The 18,847-nt window shown below is 46.9% G+C and overlaps 1 protein-coding gene across 2 annotated transcripts in view; it reads right to left on the reverse strand.

The window, feature by feature from the left end:
- Positions 1-2,535: 2,535 nt before the first annotated feature.
- Positions 2,536-18,847, reverse strand: part of BCL2L1 (BCL2 like 1) — a 78,941-nt gene continuing 62,629 nt past the window's right edge. For both annotated transcript variants that reach the window (XM_067468279.1, XM_067468278.1), the window contains exon 3: positions 2,536-5,316. In XM_067468279.1, the coding sequence (XP_067324380.1) occupies positions 5,179-5,316 (138 nt within the window). In that variant the 3' untranslated portion in view covers positions 2,536-5,178. The remainder of the gene's footprint in view (positions 5,317-18,847) is intronic.

Raw genomic sequence — 18,847 nt, forward strand, 5'->3', positions numbered from 1 at the left:
GGGAACAAAATTGGGGAAGGCTGCTCTATGAGTTCGCAAGAGCCTTAGAATCAGAAGGCTGGAAGGAGTCTCGTAGGTCACTGAGTCCAACCTCAATGCAAAAGCTCCAGCTAAAGCAACCCCCCCCCCCATTTCAATTCTACTCAAGAGAAGTCTTCAGTGGCTTCAAACTACAAGAAAGGAGATTCCATCTGAACATGAGGAAGAACTTCCTGACTGTGAGAGCCGTTCAGCAGTGGAACTCTCTGCCCCGGAGTGTGGTGGAGGCTCCTTCTTTGGAAACTTTTAAACAGAGGCTGGATGGCCATCTGTCAGGGGTGATTTGAATGCAATATTCCTGCTTCTTGGCTGAATGGGGTTGGACTGGATGGCCCATGAGGTCTCTTCCAACTCTTTGATTCTATGATTCTAAGGCTGTCCAGATGTCCTGATCTGGACATCTTTCTGAAGATATACAGATCAGGAAACACCACCTTAGCTTAGGGCAGTGGTTCTCAACCTGGGGTCCTCAGATGTTTTTGGCCTTCAACTCCCAGAAATCCTTGTAAACTGGCTGAGATTTCTGGGAGTTGTAGGCCAAAAACATCTGGGGACCCCAGGTTGAGAACCACTGGCTTAGGGAATTGTTTTCACAGCTGAATTGCTCTTGCCATTGAGTTCCTTCTTCTAACGTCCAACTGAAAGCCACGCTCCGGTCACTTCAAACCATTAGAATTGGTCCAAGCTTCTAGAGCAGTGGTTCTCAACCTGGGGTCCCCAGATGTTTTTGGCCTACAACTCCCAGAAATCCTAACAGCAGGTAAAATAGCGGGGATTTCTTTGAGTTGTAGGCCAAAAACATCTGGGGACCCCAGGTTGAGAACCACTGCTTCAGAGGCACAGAGAATAGAGCATAGGTCTGTTTTGGAGGTAATTTCACAGCGTTTCCTTGCTACTTTGCTTTTAGCGGACTCGCTGTTTTGTGGGTTTTTGAAAATATTAATAAAAATATTAAATATTTACATCTAGTGGTGGCCAGGGACCCAGAAAGTGCGGTGGCCTGAGGCATGGCGGGGAAGGCCTGCCTCCTTGGACTGCTGCTTCCTGCGTGGCTCCAGAGGCTCTGCAGAGGCCAGGGAGACAGGCAGGTGCCCTTGGGATGGGCTGGGAGTCGGATAAGGAAGCACAGGTAATAATATAATATATAAAATAATAATACTATATAAATATATAATTTTTTTTGTCGTGTCAGGAGTGACTTGAGAAACTGCAAGTCGCTCCTGGTGTGAGAGAATTGGCCGTCTGCAAGGTCGTTGCCCAGGGGACGTCTGGATGATTTGATATTTTATCATCCTTGTGGGAGGCTTCTCTCATGTCCCTGCGTGAGGAGCTGGAACTGATAGAGGGAGCTCATCCGCCTCTCCCCGGATTCTAACCTGCGACCTGTCGGTTTAATCCACTGTGCCACCGGGGGCTCAATATATAAATAATAATATATAAAATAATGTATAAATATTAACATTTATATGATGTCCCTACTTTGCGGATTTTCACTTATCGCGGGTGATCCTAGAACGGAACCCCTGTGATAAGTGATGGAGCACTGTATATCCTTTGGGGTCTTACTTAAGAGGGCCATTGGGTCTACCCCTCAGTCTCCTCTTCTCAAGGTTGAACAAGCACAGCTCCTTCAACCTTTCTCATGTGTTTTGTTCTCTTACCATCCTTGTTGCCCTTCTATGAACTGACTCCAAGTTCTCTAGGTCTTTCTTAAAATGAGATGCCATGAACTGAATACATTTCTCAAGATGAGGAGTGACCAGTGTGGAATATAGGGGAACTACGACTTCCCTTGAGTTGGAAACTATGCTTTCTATTCTTTCCAAGCTCCATCTAGGGCTTGGGCCTTCCTCAGTGTCTCAACTCCCCCGCAACTACCCCTCTATTCCGCTTTGGTTAGACCACACCTGGAATATTGTGTCCAATTCTGGGCACCACAATTCAAGAGAGATATGGACAAGCTGGAATGTATCCAGAGGAGAGCGACTAAAATGATCAAGGGTCTGGAGAACAAGACGTATGAGGAGCGGCTTAAGGAGCTGGGCATGTTTAGCCTGAAGAAGAGAAGGCTGAGAGGAGATATGATAGCCATGTATAAATATGTGAGAGGAAGCCACATGGAGGAGGAGGGAGCAAGCTTGTTTTCTGCTTCCCTGGAGACTAGGACGCAATGGAACAATGGCTTCAAACTACAAGAGAGAAGATTCCATCTGAACACGAGGAAGAACTTCCTGACTGTGAGAGCCGTTCAGCAGTGGAACTCTCTTCCCCGGAGTGTGGTGGAGGCTCCTTTGGAAGCTTTTAAACAGAGGCTGGATGGCTATCTGTCAGGGGTGATTTGAATGCAATATTCCTTCTTCTTGGCAGGGGGTTGGACTGGATGGCCCATGAGGTCTCTTCCAACTCTATGATTCTATGATTGCAAAGCTGGGCTTAAATGTGCAAAAACACGATGCCCAAGAACACAAGAGGATATGCAAGAAAACCACAAGAAGATGCAACTCACAGTTTTATTAAACTCGAACTTTCACCACACAAAGTAACGGGTTCGTGTAGGGCCTGAAAACAACGGATGGGCGGGTGGTTGGAAGGTGCAGCACGGACACTTTAAATCAAAAAAGGGGCCGAGAGGGAACCCCAAATGCATTCCGCTTTTGCCGGGACGGGTTCATGGTAATGAGGTTAACTGGGATATACTGGAGTCAGGTGGGGGGGAGGGGGGGTTCAGGGCGGGGGGCAGAGTACAGCCAACACACATAAATACAGACATACAATTAACAAAAATAGTATTATTGTACTGAATAAAAACTACTCTTCGATATATACACTGCTGAGCCTGTACAGGGCAGGGGCGGGAGAAGGAAGGGGCAGGCGAGCTGCAAGGCGGCCCTCGAGTTGGCGACCCCAAAGGGTCCAAAGTGGCAGCCTGGACTGGTTGGAGGGGGAGCCCAGGGCCATGGCCAGGGATGGGAGAAGGGCAGGAGGGGGCTCTACCCCTCGCCTCCCCTGCCAGCAAGCTCAGCCCAAACTTCTTTGGCCCACCACTCCCATAGGCAGCTCCCAATCCCTTGGCTGCTGCAGAGACCAAGGGAGACGCGCGCCGGTCCACTCTTGCCTCTCTCGCAACCAATTCCCGCGACCTGCAGAACGGCCCCTGCGTGCCATCGCCTTGGCCTACCGTGGCAACCACCAGATGAGGCTGGCAATTATTGCGAAGAAGCACCGAGGTGGTGCCGTCAGTCAAGGCCCAGCCTCATATCTAGGGCTACCCTACATCCCCCCGCCCCCATCCCGCTCTGCTTCCACCCAAACCCATTTGGCTCCCCATCCCTGGCAGCCTTCCTGTCTCCCAATGGTTCTCCCATCTATAGGAGTCCATAAGAAACCCCTGGCTCAACATTATATGGGCAGTAGCCCTTCCTGCCTCATTTCTATTTGGGAACGCAGCGGCTACGCATCCACTTGCGCTCCGCTCCTCCTTCCTACCATCTTCCACCAGGGATTCATGTGCTGCCTGGGCTGCCCGGCCTTGCACATGCTGTTGATGCTCGCTTTTTCCTGGAAGAACCCTGGAGGGTCCCCAGAGAGCCAGCGGCTGATTGTAAACACCTTCTAGAGGCTGCCCTGGTGAGCGAGTTCGCTTTCCCTCTGCGGCCCCACTGCTCCCTCCCCATCTTCTTGGCCACAAGCAGAAGATGTGGGGAGCAAACCAGGCCTGGCCCTAGTCTTGGGATCCCTTCCCATTGCGGAGGAAGCCTCGAGGCATCTCTCTCAAAGCGGGACAAAATGGGGACCATGACTACCCCAACTACTCTACTCAGTTCCTTGTCCATTTTGGTGGCCTCATTCGAAATCTTGGCTGGCAGGTGCTGCGCCCCTAATCCCAGCTGCCTTGACCCTCGACCGCCCTGCCCAAAAGCGCACACAAATTCCGGTCCAGTGCAGACATGCAATAGCTGTTTGGAGAACAAAGACGACAAAACGGTGCAGCCTTCGTGTGCATGGGGTGGGTTGGAGGCATACGGGGACATGCACGAAGAAGAAACACAGTGGCTGGACTGGGTTGGCCCAAGGTCTCGGATGCAGAGGAAAGGGACAAATGTTGCAGAGGATGCATGAAGGAGGAGGTAGGGGAAATCTGGGAAAGCTAATGTCGGGGAGGGCTACCTGTTTTTTTGCAGAAGGGAGGGGGGCCTGAAGGGGGCACTCTAGGCAGCAGCCTCAGCACCAGAAGTAATTTTGTATGGAAAGAGCCCCCACAGGCACCTGCCCACCTCCCTCCTGCACTAGGCAATGTAAGCAAATAGTGGGTTACAGCCTGGGTTGAGGAGGGAGATGGGCTGAAGAGGCATCCTTGGAAAGAACTTTAAAGATAGGGAGGAAAGACCCAGGCACTGATCTTGCCCCCCCCCCCCCCCAATAAAGGAGACCAGGAGGAGGAGGAGGAGCTGAGTCATCATTTGGGTGGAAAAAGCAGCTGTAAATGTGGCCCACCACCTTATTTCTGGCCACCATCCCTCCCCCATCATTCCCTCCAGCCCACCTCTGTCTCCACTGTCCGCAATCATATGATCCAGGTCCTCAGATCAGGGAAGGATGGGGTCTTCTCTGGTGTTTTGAGGTCCAGGAGACCCAATCCCTCCCTTCACTTCGCTTGCTCAGCTCAGAAGACCTTGTGACACATTGGGAGAGCGAGGGGAGTATTATTGTTTGCAAAGACCCTGTGGGAATGCCCCTGTGCTCTGGGCCGATCCGGAGGGACATTAAAACAACAGTCAAGATAAATACCAGGCTGTGGGTCAGGGTGCCTGACACAATCGGGAAATGCTGAAGGTAGGCAAAACACCTAAAGGTGCCGGTGTGTGTGTGTGTATGTGTTTCGGGTGCAGTAGTCCGTAGGTTTCAGACCAGTGACCTGTGGTTGGAGATGTCTGTGGGGCAGCCGGCACCAGAAAGAGGTCTGTGAGTTGTTTATGGTGGGGTGGGGATGGGACGTAGGGTCGAGGGGTGTGTTGCAATGAAGGGCTTCCTTTAAAAAACCCCGTCCCCGTCCCCACCCCTGGAATGATCGCAAGGCTGAGCCTCGGGGTGCAGCCCGGCCGGCCAAAGCGGATGGACGGACGGAGAGACAGTCTCTGGCTACTTGCGGCTCAGGAGAGAGCCCAGGAGCACCACGCCGGCCACGGTGGCCCCCGTCCACAGCCACTTGTTGAAGCGTTCCTGGCCTTTCCTGCTCTTGGCAGCTGCATCGTTCCCGTAGACGTCCACAAACCGCTCCTGAAAGGGGAGAAACAAAACAGAGAAAGGAGGTTGAGAAGCGAAGTCGAACAAAGATCCCACCAAATTCCTAAAACCCAGTGTGGAGCAGATGCTTCCGTGGATGTGAATCCATTCTGCATTTTATTTATTTATTTTTATTTATTTACTGCTCTTATATACCGCAATTCTCAGCCCGAGGGCGAATAAATCCCCTGATTTATTTATTTATTTCGGACATTTATATGCCATCCTATCTCAACCTCTGCAGAGGGACACAGGGAGGCTGACAACAAAACTATAAATATGTATCTTAGGTAAAAACAGTACAAAACATTATAAAAACATCATAAAAACAGTAAAATATTAGTACAATCGCCAGAATTAAATCGTCGTCCTATACACAGTCTATTTGAGTCCATCAGAGTCCCTTAAACCATAGCTCTACCATCATGTTGGTCTAGTCTGCAAAGACCTGATCCCACAGCCAGGATTTCACCTTTTTCCGGTAGGTCAGGAGGGAAGGAGCGTATCTGATTTCACTTGGGAGGGAATTCCATAGCCAAGGGGCCACCACAGAGAAGGCCCTGTCTCTTGTCCTGGCCATAAGGTTTTAAATTATCTGTGTTATTGTTTATATGTGAGTTATATTAATTGTACTGTTTTATTTGTTTGTTGTTGTTTTTACTGATGTGCTGTTGGGCTTGACCTCATGTAAGCCGCCCCGAGTCCCCTTGGGGAGATGGTGGCAGGGCATAAATAAATTAAAAAAAAATTATTATTATTATTATTATTATTATTATAGACTAAAACTAAGATCAGCATTTCTCAACCTGGGGGTCAGGACCCCTGGGAGAGGGGGCTCTCGAGGGGGTTCCAGAGGGGTCACCAAAGACCATCAGAAAACATATTCCTGATGGTTTTAGGAACCCCTTTGGCAGAGCAGGCTGAAGATCTCTCAGCTTGTTCTTCTCTTCCTTTCTGGAATCAGCCCTCCCACCAAAAGCCCTCTTCTGCTGTTACTGGCCAGCCACACAGCCAAGGGGAGGGCTGATTCTGAGATTCCAAGTGAGGAGGGGAGAGCAGGCATGCTCAGCGCATGGCAGTGTGGTGCACATTTGCTGACGACGGAGAGCGTGTGAGGCTGGACGTTGGTTCATGCCAGCAAGTCCCTTCAAGGCATGGGGGTTCTGTGTGGGAAGTTTGGCCCAATTCTATCATTGGTGGGGTTCAGAATGCTCTTTGATTGTAGGTGAACTATAAATCCCAGCAACTACAACTCCCAAATGCCAAGGTCTATTTTCCCCAAACTCCACCAGTATTTGAATTTGGACGTATTGTGTATTTGTGCCAAATTTGGTCCAGTGAATGAAAACACATCCTGCAAATCAGATATTTACATTACGATACATAACAGGAGCAAAATTACAGTTATGAAGCAGCAACGAAAATAATTTTATGGTTGGGGGTCACCACAACAGGAGGAACTGTATTAAGGGGTCGCGGCATTAAGAAGGTTGAGAATGACTGACCTAGAGTAAACCAACATGGAGGCCATTCAGCCCCATATTCAATAACCAGCTGGGTATGCTTGCTAGTCCTTTATGGTTATTACCATCTTTTCCAATGATTTTAAAAGCATATGTCATTGTTATTTTTAAAAACTATTTTTGAACTATTTTTTAAAAACTAGTCACTATTAGGTTTTTATTCATGTAGCTTGTTTTTAATTCACGTGGCGAGCTCCTGTGGGTCCCATTCAGGAGAAAAATGGGATCTAAAGAAAATAAATGACTAGGTTCGCCCATCTGCCTCCCACATTTCACTGGGAATGAAAAACTTGGGTTTGTTTCCCCGCCTTTTAGGGCTGGGTACTTGCATGCAGACATATCTGCATGTAGTCCTTTCCGGCAAAGCTGTTTCCGGGGAAGCTGTCTGCTACGGAAAGGCAAAGGCCGGCCGGTGCTTTTTGGTTCTGTTCCATAGGAGGCAGCCAGATGGGGATGAAGGGAGAAGTGACCTCAGCCAGTTCCTTACCCGGGGCTCAGAATAGACCGCTTTCAGTGCTGGGAAGAGGATGTCTCTCCTTGGGTCACTCATGCCCTGTCGTGAAATGACTGGGAGGTTTGTTTCTGTGTAGAAATCGGGTCTGGAAAGCATTGGGTGGGTACAGAATATATATTCTCATGCTAAATTTGCCACACAAGTTGGGAAATCCCAGATTCTTGGTTCAGTTTGGGGGTCTCCCTCACAACAAGAGGAAGAGTTCTGTTTTTCAGTCCCTCCTGGGGGAGTTTCTCCTGCAAGCTGGATCATGCCGACATCAAGCAGATGGACAGAAAGGCCTGGGGCTCTGGTGAATTGCTCTCCAGGTGTGGAAATAGTAATTAGACTTTACAGAGCAATTGCCAAATGTTCAAAGTGCTTCAGTTGCTTTGCACTCCAATATTGGTGTGCACCAGGCATGGTCAAACTTGGGCCCTCCAGGTGTTTTGGACTTCAACTCCCACCCCCTTCCTTTTCCCTCTCAGCCCCTTAACCCTTTATTTTATAGTTTATATCTGGCATGGGCCAACTTGGGCCCTCCAGGTGTTTTGGACTCCAACTCCAACCATTCCTAACAGCCTCAGGCCCCTTTCTTTTCCCCCTCAGCCGCTTAAGGAATGGTGGGAGTTGAAGTCCAAAACACCTGGAGGGCCCAAGTTTGACCATGCCTGGTGCAGATGCACCCTTGTCTCTCCTGCAAAGAGGCTGCCCTTGTAGTTGTTGTGTTGCTGAGTGAATTTTTCCTCTGAGCTCATTCCTTTTCTGCCAGGACATTGGCTGGAAATTGCATGACTCAGAGAGAAAGCAGGCTCGTCGCTGAAGTTTTTACAACTTTTTCAGGTGAGCAAATCAAGCCTCCGCATCGCAAGAGGTAAGTCGTATCAATCTCTTTTTTAAAGCATCCATAGACATAGAAGGAAAGCACCCAGGCGCATCTTTGAAACTAAGTGGGAAGAAGATATGTCTTGTATAAGCTCTTCTCTGATGATACGGACCACAAAAGCTCATGCTACAAATTTCCTCTTCTGTGTAATTTATTTATTTACAGCATTTATATTCCGCCCTTCTTACCCGACAGGGGACTCAGGGCGGATTACAGTGTACACATATATGGCAAACATTCAATGTCAATTTTTGACATACAAACATTTACAGACATACACAGAGGCTATTTAACTTTTTCTGGCTGCCAGGGGAGCTGTCGCTTTCATCGTCCATCTGCGACACTGATGAAGCACTTCCGCATTCCCCGCATGCTTCCCCGCTGGAATGCTTTGCTGGAGTCTTCTTTATGGCCTCATAAATCAGTTAATTTCACCTCCCCACACTTTAAGGTGGTACCTTATTTTCCTACTTGACAGATGCACCTGTCTTTTGGGTTGCAAAGGTCGACAACAGGCTATACACAATTGGTTGGAAACCCACTCCAACCCGGACTGGCTTCGAACTCATGACCTTTTGGTCAGAGTGATCTTAATGCAGCTGACACTCAGCCAGCTGCGCCACATTCCCGGTGCAATCCCGGTGTTAGGGTGCATCTGCACTGTAGAATGAACACAGTTTGACCCCACTTTACCTGCCATGTCCCAATGTGATGGAATCCTGGGATTTGTAGTCTAGTGAAGAACTATTACTCTTTAGTAGAGAAGACTGAAGATCTTGTAAAACTACAACTCCCAGTAATTCACTGCATTGAGACATGGCTGTTATAGTGGGGTCAAAGTAATTCATTCTACAATGTAAACGCACCCTTAATCTGAGAGATGTTCTTGCATTTCTTCATTCCCAGTATTCAATTGAGTTTGAGAAAGAAATGAAAGACTGAGAAGTGCATTTCATTTCATTCTTTCACATTTGTAGTTTTAGGAATTGTGGGAGTTGAAGTCCAAAACACCTGGAGGGCCCAAGTTTGCCCATGCCTGAGATACACACTGCCAAAGCACTCCCAACAATTGCTACTTATCTTAGCCAGGGGAGTTATAAAATTGGATGAAACAATTGCAGAGAGAAGTCAGGAAGACTGCAGGCAAAACACAAGACCCATCACGAGGGAGGGAGGAAAGGCAGGAGGCGCACCACGAGACCTGGGCCACAGGAAGGCAGCCTCCCCACGAGGGCAAGGAGAAGAGAAAGTGGCACTTTGTTCCATTCAAAGCCTTTGACCCACTTGACAAGGGCACCTTGGGACAAACAAAACACACAGGGAAGGCCGGGGGAGGCACTCCGCAGGCCCAGAATTTGTCCCTGACCACGAGGACCACAGGCTTGAGTTTTAAGAGAAGTGAAGCAGATGGTTGAGTGAGGAAAAAAATCCCAAAGTGGAAGTGCCATGCAAATTGCTGTGGAAATTTCCACTCCAGCCCCAGGGTTTTGATCAGCCCTTCCTTTACAAGGCCTCTTCATTCATTCATACACACACACATATAGTAAAGACATTAAGTCCAGTCGTATCTGACTCTGAGGGGTGCTCTTTATCTCCATTTCTAAGCCAAAGAACCAGCGTTGTCCGTAGACACCTCCAAGGTCATGTGGCCAGCATGACTGCATGGAGCACCATTACCTTCCTGCAGAAGCGGTGCCTATTGCTCTCTTTAAAGAAGGGTCCGGATTTAAAGATGGGCTTAAAGCCAACCTGAAAAATTGTGGCATGGAGACCAAGAATTGAGAAGCCCTTGCCGTTGAGCGCTCTAACTGGAGGTCAGCTGTGACCAGCAGTGTTGTGGAATTCAAAGAGGCACGAATGGAGGACGAAAGAGAGAAACATGCCAAGAGAATGGCGCGTCAAGCCAACCCTGACTGGAACCGCCTTCCACCTGGAAACCAATGTCCTCACTGTGGAAGAACATGTGTGTCAACAATAGGACTCCACTGACACCTGTGTACCCACCTCCAAGACAACACATTCAGAAGACAATCATTCTGGAGCTACGAGGGATCGCCTAAGTAAAAGTACCTATTGATCTACTCACATCTGCATGTTTTCGCACTGACAGGTTGGCAGAAGCTGGGGCTAACAGCAGGAGCTCACCCCCGCTCCCTGGATTCAAACTGCTGACCTTGCAGTCAGCAAGTTTAGCAGCTGACTGAATAAAATATAAGCCCCCGCTGCATCACTGGGGGCTTATATTTCAAAAAACAGCAAATATGATCATGCAAGAGTAATAGAAAATACAAACCATATGCACACAGCTATATGGAACCTAGTACAACTATAACTACACTATTTTTAGTACCTACTAAAAATAACAGAACGTGATCCTAAGAATGAAGCACACGAATAGAAACACATGCACAAAACCAACAGACAGACAAAAAAGAGAAATCTACAAACCTCTTACTCACTATTTGATGGTTATATCTCTTATTTAGTCTACTCTTGTTAAATGATACTATATAGGCATAATTCGGCTTTCAATGGAACTCTTCTAATTCATAAATTCCATGACTGGCAAGTCATCTTTAGCATTTCTCCCACAGTTAGGCATCTCCTTCAAAATGTGATGAAAGGAATCCAAGCTCCTGCCTCTTGCATTGTACCCAAATTCTGGAAACAGCCACAGGATGGACTCTTCTAATTCATAAATCTCACGACTGGCAAGACCTCTTAAGCATTTCTCCCATTTTGAAGGCATCTCCTTCAAAATGTGATGAAAGGAATCCAAGCTCCTGCCTCTTGAATAGTACCCAATTCTGGAAACAGCCACAGAATGGATGGAACTGCAACTTCTTCATGGACTGGGGACACGGCACTTCCTCTAACTTGGCCCAAAATAACCAAAGCCCACCCTGCTTCCGGCTGCCTGGGCAGTGAGACCATCCCCACCTACTTGATTCATGATAAGTCCCAAATGTGTCCCCGGTCAGGCCTTTGCGCTCTGTGTCCCAGAACAAAGCCAAGCCGCAGCACACCGTCATTCCCACTGGCAGAGCATTTGGCTCCACCGCAAACTTAATCGGGAGAACAAAGGAGCGACCCGCTGTCTCTTGGGCTTTGGCCAACCTCAAAAGGCTTGCACAAAGCAGGAGTGGTGGTCAAGAGCCTTGATAAAACAGCAGGCCTGCTGAGGGTCAATCCACCCAGAAAGGTACACATCTGGGTGTTTCCCCAAGCTCTGGCTGGCAGAACATCAAGCTTTGATCCACTAGAACAGGGCCAAGACTTGAAAGAGGAAAAGTGCAGCAGTGAAGCACAAGGTTGTTCTTGAGCATATGCAAAGTGCAACCATCTCACGAGGGAGAATGAAACCTATAGCAGGCATGGGCAAACTTGGGCCCTCCAGGTGTTTTGGACTTCAACTCCCACAATTCCTAACAGCCTACCGGCTGTTAGGAATTGTGGGAGTTGAAGTCCAAAACACCTGGAGGGCCCAAGTTTGCCCATGCCTGCTCCATACCTTCAGGAAATGCAGCAAGACCTCCTTGTCCTACCTGCTGTTTGGCAAAGCCTATCAACAACATTGGGCAGGAAGAAATGAGAGTGCAAATGCAGGAGGTTTTCAAAAGACACCAGTTAAAAAAAATTCCAATCATCATCTTTCTTGGAGCTAATGCATCCAATGAATAAACCATCTGCAAAACAGGGATGGGATTAAAATATCAAAACTGCAAATTTGCAATGTTTTCCTACTATTTTCTTTCCTCCCTGCTTAGCGACAAAAAAAGGGCTCTCTGATTTTAGGCTCTTGGGAGTTTCAGTCTGAGCACTCCGGCTGTTATTTACATACAGCTCCAGTTTTAGGTATTTTTTGAACTGTCTGGAGCACGAGCCTGAAAAATGCAGGAGTCTGGGTTGCAGAAATGAAGGCAGGATTCTGAGGAATGTCTATGCACACTGCGTACAAGGGGACGCAACAAGATCTAGGGAGAGGTGCTGGGCTTCAAGGTGGGCACCACATTCCCACCTCCACATTTGAGACCCCCTCGAAAATGAAGAACCCAGATTAAACCCAGGAGAAAACCTCTGTCTTTGGGTCCTTCTGCATGATTCTATGGTCAACTTCTGATGGATCTGACAATAAGAGAGTCATAATGGAGCTGTCATGCAGCAGCAAAAAAAGGCAATGGAATTTTGGCCTGCATAGTCTAGTACCTAGATCCAGGAAAGTCATGGTCCTCCTCTATTCTGTCTTGGTCAGACCACACTTGGAATACTTTGTCTAATTCTGGGCACCACAATTGAAGGGAGATGTTGACAAGCTGGAAAGTGTCCAGAGGAGGGCAACTAAAATGATCAAGAGTCTGGAGAACAAGCCCTATGAGAAGCGGCTTAAAGAGCTGGGCATGTTTAGCCTGAAGAAGAGAAGGCTGAGAGGAGACATGATGAGGACCATGTATAAGTGGGTGAGAGGAAGTCATAGGAAGGAGGGAGCAAGCTTGTTTTCAGCTAACCTGGAGACTAGGATGCGGAACAATGGCTTCAAACTACAAGAAAGGCAATTCCACCTGATCATGAGGAAGAACTTCTTAACTCTGAGAGCTGTTCAGCAATGGGACTCACTCTCTGTCCCGGAGTGTGGTGGAGTCTCCTTCTCTGGCGCCTTTGAAACAGAGGCTGGATGGCCATCTGTCGAGGGTATTTTGAATGTGATTTTCCTGCTTCTTAGCAGGGGGTTGGACTGGGTGGCCCACGAGGTGTCTTCCAACTCTGTGATTCTATGACTTGGAGAGAACATTTTAATCAAATTTGCAAATATGCCAAACTTACAAATGTGTGACTGTACTTGGGATTGTTCTCCTAGAACAGGTCAGTGATAGCATCGACCATGTAAATGGCATGGAAAAACACAGATGGCTGACCCTATCTTTCTCCCCCTCCTCTCCAGAGCCCACACTGCAATGCAACTTGCAGCTGTCACTCTGGAAGGACACACTTTCCGCAAGGTAGGCTGACCAGCTTCCTGCAAGGCCGCAAAGGAACGATGGCAGGCACACAGCAAAACTACCAATGGCTTCAAGAGCCTAGCCCTGATTGGTGCCAAGAAGGCTGCCAATAGTTTATAGCCACCATTACTGTAAGATGCACCAGTGTCCCTCCTCTGCTTCTCCTTGTCTCTGCATCAGAGAAGAATCCTGGGCTGTCTCCCTCTCTCACCTTTTCTACAAAGAAAGAAGAGAAGGAGGACTGCATGAAGAGGAAGCCCAAAAGAACAGGGCCTGTAAGGAATGCCTTACAGAAGGAGGAGGTGGGTAGACTAGCCCCAAATTAGGCATGGAGAAGGGCCTTACAATGTCCAAGATGCCAAATCCTATCTCATCCTGGAAGCTGAACAAGGTCAGGGACATGGATAGGGTCTTCCAAGGAACATCAAGGGTTAGGCTATGTTTCAGAGGAAGGCAATGGCAAACGACCTCTAAGGAGTCCTTCCTTGAGGAAACGCTAGGAAATCCATCTTATTGACACTAGAAAGCATGCCTGTGCATGCATGCACACAGAACTATCTTGTATGAAGGGTTGGCAATTCCCCCCTCTCTAGTGTATAAGGGATCATCACTCTATTTGTGTTCATTTGCTTATAAGTGTTTCTTTCATAAAAACTCATTGGGGATTGACAGTTCTGTCTTAGTCCACACAACCATCACTTTGAGAAGCACTGATGTATCACAAGAGGGAGGTATGACTTCCTCCTTAAAATAAAATGATGGGAAGGTGATGTGAAATGGTTCGGCACAGGAATCAGACCAGGCAAAAGAAAAAGAAGGAACTCAGTGTGCTAGCAGCCAGGGAACGTCATAAGTCATCACCACAGCAATTGGTCTTGATGAAAAGATTACAGATTTGTAAATAAAACAGCCTCTGTACAGTTTTCAGCTGCGGACGCTATGAAGATCCTCCCTGCTGAGCAGCACTTTACCAAATGCCCCGGCCCTCTAAGCTGCCATTGCAACAAGTAGAAGCAAAGACATGGAAGAGACCCCAAGGGGCATGCAGTGCAACCCTTCTGCCAGGAAGGAAAGCACAATCCAAGCCCTCCGGACAGAGGACCATCCAGTTTCTGATTAAGAACCTCCAGAGAAGAAGATTACCAGACTCCTAGGCAGCACTAGGAGAGCTGGACCATAAGAAAGACTGAGTGAAGGAAGCTAGATGCTTTTGAACAGTGGTGTTGGAGGAAAATTCTGAGAGTGCTTTGGACCGCGAGAAGATCCAACGAATCCATACTTCAGGAAATAAAGCCCGACTGCTCATTGGAGGGAAGGATGTCAGAGACAAAGATGAAGTCCTTTGGCTACATCATGAGAAGACAGGAAAGCTTAGAGAAGACAATGATGCTGGGGAAAATGGAAGGAAAAAGGAAGAGGGGCTGACCAAGGGCAAGATGGACGGATGGCATCCTTGAAGTGATTGGATTGACTCTGAAGGAGCTGGGGGTGGTGAGAGCTGACAGGGAGCTCTGGCATTGGCTGGTCCAGGAGGTCACAAAGAGTTGGAAGCGACTGAATGAATAAACAACAACAATAGGCACTGTTGAACAGATCTCACTGTCAGGAAGTTCTTCCTAATGTTTAGGTAGGATATCTTTTCCTGCAATTTGAATCAATTCCTCCATTGTGCCTAGTGTTGGGAGCAGCAGAATATAAGCTCCCCCCCCCCCCCCAATGTAACATGCCTACAGGTATACAAACATGGCTCACATGGCCCTCTCTTGAGCTGAGCTGAATCCAACCTCGTCCCTTTGGTCATGGCTGGAAGTGGTTGCCAGGCCACACAGGCTGGGCTTTCTGCAATCTGACTCCAACCGGGATGGCCACAAGGGAGTCCCCACTGACGCCAGGCCCGCTGTTCTGGCCGCATGCCTCGAGTTGCCAGAGCACCAGCTGGCACAAGAGGCCTGAAATGAGCCCCATCTATTGTGCTCTATGACTCTGAGAAGCACTTTAGAAAAAAGAAAAGAACCAGATCCCAGGGTTGCCCCTGACAATATGGGCCTTGGCATTTCTCATACATCATGTGCCAAATGCCACAGGCGTCGCAATCTTTATTACACTTTCCCCGGCAACTCAATAAAATAGAGAGGGGCCTATATTACTCAGGGTCTGTAGCACCTCTTTTGTTTCTTGCTGGTTCACAAGGTCCATCAACCAGAAAGGATGAGATGGTGCCCGGGAGGTGGAGGCGGCGGGGAGCCACATCCAAAAAGGTGACACTCAGGGGGGCTCATTTTGTAGATACAGGCTCATTGTGGGTAACAACAATTGCCAAACAACAGCCAAAAATATGAGCCTCTATATACAAATAGCAAAAGACATCTGAATTACGATGTTTCCCCTCTTCAAAGATATCTATATTGTCTGCCTCCTCTCCATCTTCTGGTGGAAAATGCCATCATCTTGCTAGGGATTGTGTAAAGAAGTGCTCCTCTTTTATCACTTCTGAACCTCCAACCTTTCCACTCTGGTGCATTCGAGTACAGTGCTGTAACAGAGGGATCAAAAGCATCCTATCCACTGTTTCCGCACTGAGCATTATTGCTTTACACTTCTATCATGACTCTTCTTACTTGATTTTTAAAATCTAAGTTAAGGAAGCCCAAATGTTGTGACCTTTCCGCACTGAGGAGTTGCTTCAGTCACTTAATAATTTCAGTTTCCTTCTGCAATTTTTGTCAGCTCTAAATTATCCACTTCCAGGTCTGATGAAAAAAGGAATATAGAAAGCAATCCTCTCATGGCCATAGTGTAGATTTGCACCAAGGCTTTATGATACTCAGAGTTTTATTTTTTATTCCTTTCCCAGTGATCTGGGTTGACCTTTTCATCCTGCAATTTACCCCAATTCCAAAACTTCTTTGCTGGTTAAGGGCAGCTAGCTCTGTTCCCATCTGTTTATGTGTAAAATTAAGACTTTTTTTTTGCCTGAATGCACATTACTTGCTTACAACAGACTACATTTCAATGCTTACTCTTCACTTGGAAATATCCTCTTATGACTTTCCCTTTAAGCATCCTAAACAAGAGCTCTTCATTAGCAAATCAGACATCTTACTGTTCAACCCAAAAGCCAAGTCATTTATGAACAAGTTACAGTAATAAACACGTAGCCATTTTTTCAAGGCCTTTGCTACAATCTATTCCAGTGTTTCTCAAGCTGGGGTTGGGAACTCTGTGGAGGGAGATTGCCTAAGACCACCAGAAAACACAGTATTTTCTGTGTATTGTCGAAGGCTTTTCTGTTGGTCATAGGTGTTCTGTGTGGGGTTTGGCCCAATTCTGTCATTGGTGGGGTTCCAAAAGCTCTTTGATTGTTGGTGAACTATAAATCCCAGCAACTACAACTCACAAGTGTCAAGGTCTATTTCCCCCAAACTCCACCAGTGTTCACATTTGGGCATATTGAGGATTCATGCCAAGTTTGGTCCAGATCCATCATTGTTTGGAAACATCCTCTTATGACTTTCCCTTTAAGCATCCTAAACAAGAGCTCTTCATTAGCAAATCAGACATCTTACTGTTCAACCCAAAAGCCAAGTCATTTATGAACAAGTTACAGGAATAAACACATATCCATTTTTTCAAGGCCTCTGCTACCCATCTATTCCAGTGTTTCTCAGCCTGGGGGTCGGGAACCATGGGGAAGAAGGTTGCCAAATGCTCTTTGATTATAGGTGAACTATAAATCCCAGCAACTACAAGTGTCAAGGTCTATTTTCCCCAAACTCCACCAGTGTTCACATTTGGGCATATTGAGGATTCAAGCCAAGTTTGGTCCAGATCCATCTTTTTTTGAGTCCACAGTGGCCTCTGGATGTAGGTGACTACAACTCCCACATGACAAAATCAATGCCCCCCCCCAACCCCACCAGTATTCAGATTTGGCCATATCGGGTATTTGTGCCAAATTTGGTCCAGTGAATGAAAATTCATCCTGCATATCAGATATTTACATTATGATTCATAACAGTAGCTGCACTTTTGAGGAAATTGAGTAATTTTATAGTTGAGGGTCACCACAACACGAGGAACTGTATTAAAGTGTCACAGCTTTAGGAAGGTTGGTAAACACTGATCTATTCTAGGCATGGGCAAACTTCAGCCCTCTAAGTGTTTTGGACTTCAACTCCCACAATTCCTAACAGCTGGTAGCTATTAGGAATTGTGGGAGTTGATGTCCAAAACGCCTGATCTATTCCTTCTCTCTACTCTCTGATCTTTCTACCATGTTCTGCCTCTCCACTTGTCCCATGACTGCCACGTTTGCTCAGGAGTGATGGATGCTGTCAAAAGCCTTTTGAAATTCCAAATAAACAACTGGCCCTTTCCTGTTCCCATGGCTGTTGACATACTAAAAGGGGCGCGGAACAGGACATGCTTAACAGAAGTCATGTTGATCTTGTTCAGCAAAAATGGCCTTCTATATGCCAAATGTTTTTCACTTTCTGAACGTTCATCAGGAACAAACAGTAAGCTGTAATTTTCCACATCTCCCTTCTCTGCAGCCCACTTGCATCTTGTTAAACATGACGTCATGCTGGTTTACTTTTCAATCCTCTGCTCTCAATCAGGGCTTCTTAAACTTTTCCGCTCGCGACCTCTTTCTGCCCGAGAAGTTTCTACGGGACCCCCGGGTACATAGGCATATAAAATAGCTATACAAATCAAACATTTACTGAAAATAAATCAGTACTTGCAAGGCTTGCGAAACAGGATGATCTTCCTTTTTGTGGAGCACAAGCATTTTCTGAAGCATTTTATGCAGAGTTCACTGGAAACTCTGCCTGATGTTGCTAACAGATTGATGTAAATGGATATTGTTGAGAAACTTTTCATTGTTGCCAAAGTTTTCAGGACCTCAACATTGAGCAAAGGGGACCCTAATTGGGGTTGGGACCCACAGTTTAAGAAGCAGAGGCCTAGAAGACAATTCCAGCACAAGTTACAATATTTACTTACAAAATTAGCAATATCACGTTCACAATTTTTGAAGAACTGATAAAATCTGGACGTACTGATTTTCATTTTAATGTGTTCCTAAGATTTAGACTCTCTTCCTTTCTTATCTTAATTTGCCTTAGCTCCACAGATCTCCCACCTGAAGGCATCACTTTGGGCATAGGTTATTTGCCCTACATTTTCTGCAGTGGAAAGTGATGCAAATAATTTATTTAGCTTCTCTGCAACCTCATCTTCCTTTACCACTTAAAATGACTCCCTTGGTCCAAATGCCTTCCAAGCTGGTTTGATATGTTTGGTGCATTTCAAGTTTTAACTGCCAATCTTAAAAATTATTAGCAATCTGCTAAGCAAACAAGAGTTTGTTTGTATTTTGCAGCCCATATTGTTTGCCAAGGGATTTTTTCCCCCTATTCTTCCCACTTGACTTCTAATTTTGGAAGGAACTCTCCTGTTGACACTTCATGTAAACTATGCTGGTGATTGCCTGGACTTTGTGGTTAGATTCCTGGCCTTTGGTATGCTGTCTAAGCTGAGCCTCTATTATTGCGGCTTTAAAGCTACCGCAAGCATTCTGGAGAAATTTGACCCCCTTGACTTTCAACTTCCTTTTAAAAAA

This window comes from Anolis sagrei, chromosome 4 (genome assembly GCF_037176765.1).
Source record: "Anolis sagrei isolate rAnoSag1 chromosome 4, rAnoSag1.mat, whole genome shotgun sequence".
Taxonomy (NCBI): domain Eukaryota; kingdom Metazoa; phylum Chordata; class Lepidosauria; order Squamata; family Dactyloidae; genus Anolis; species Anolis sagrei.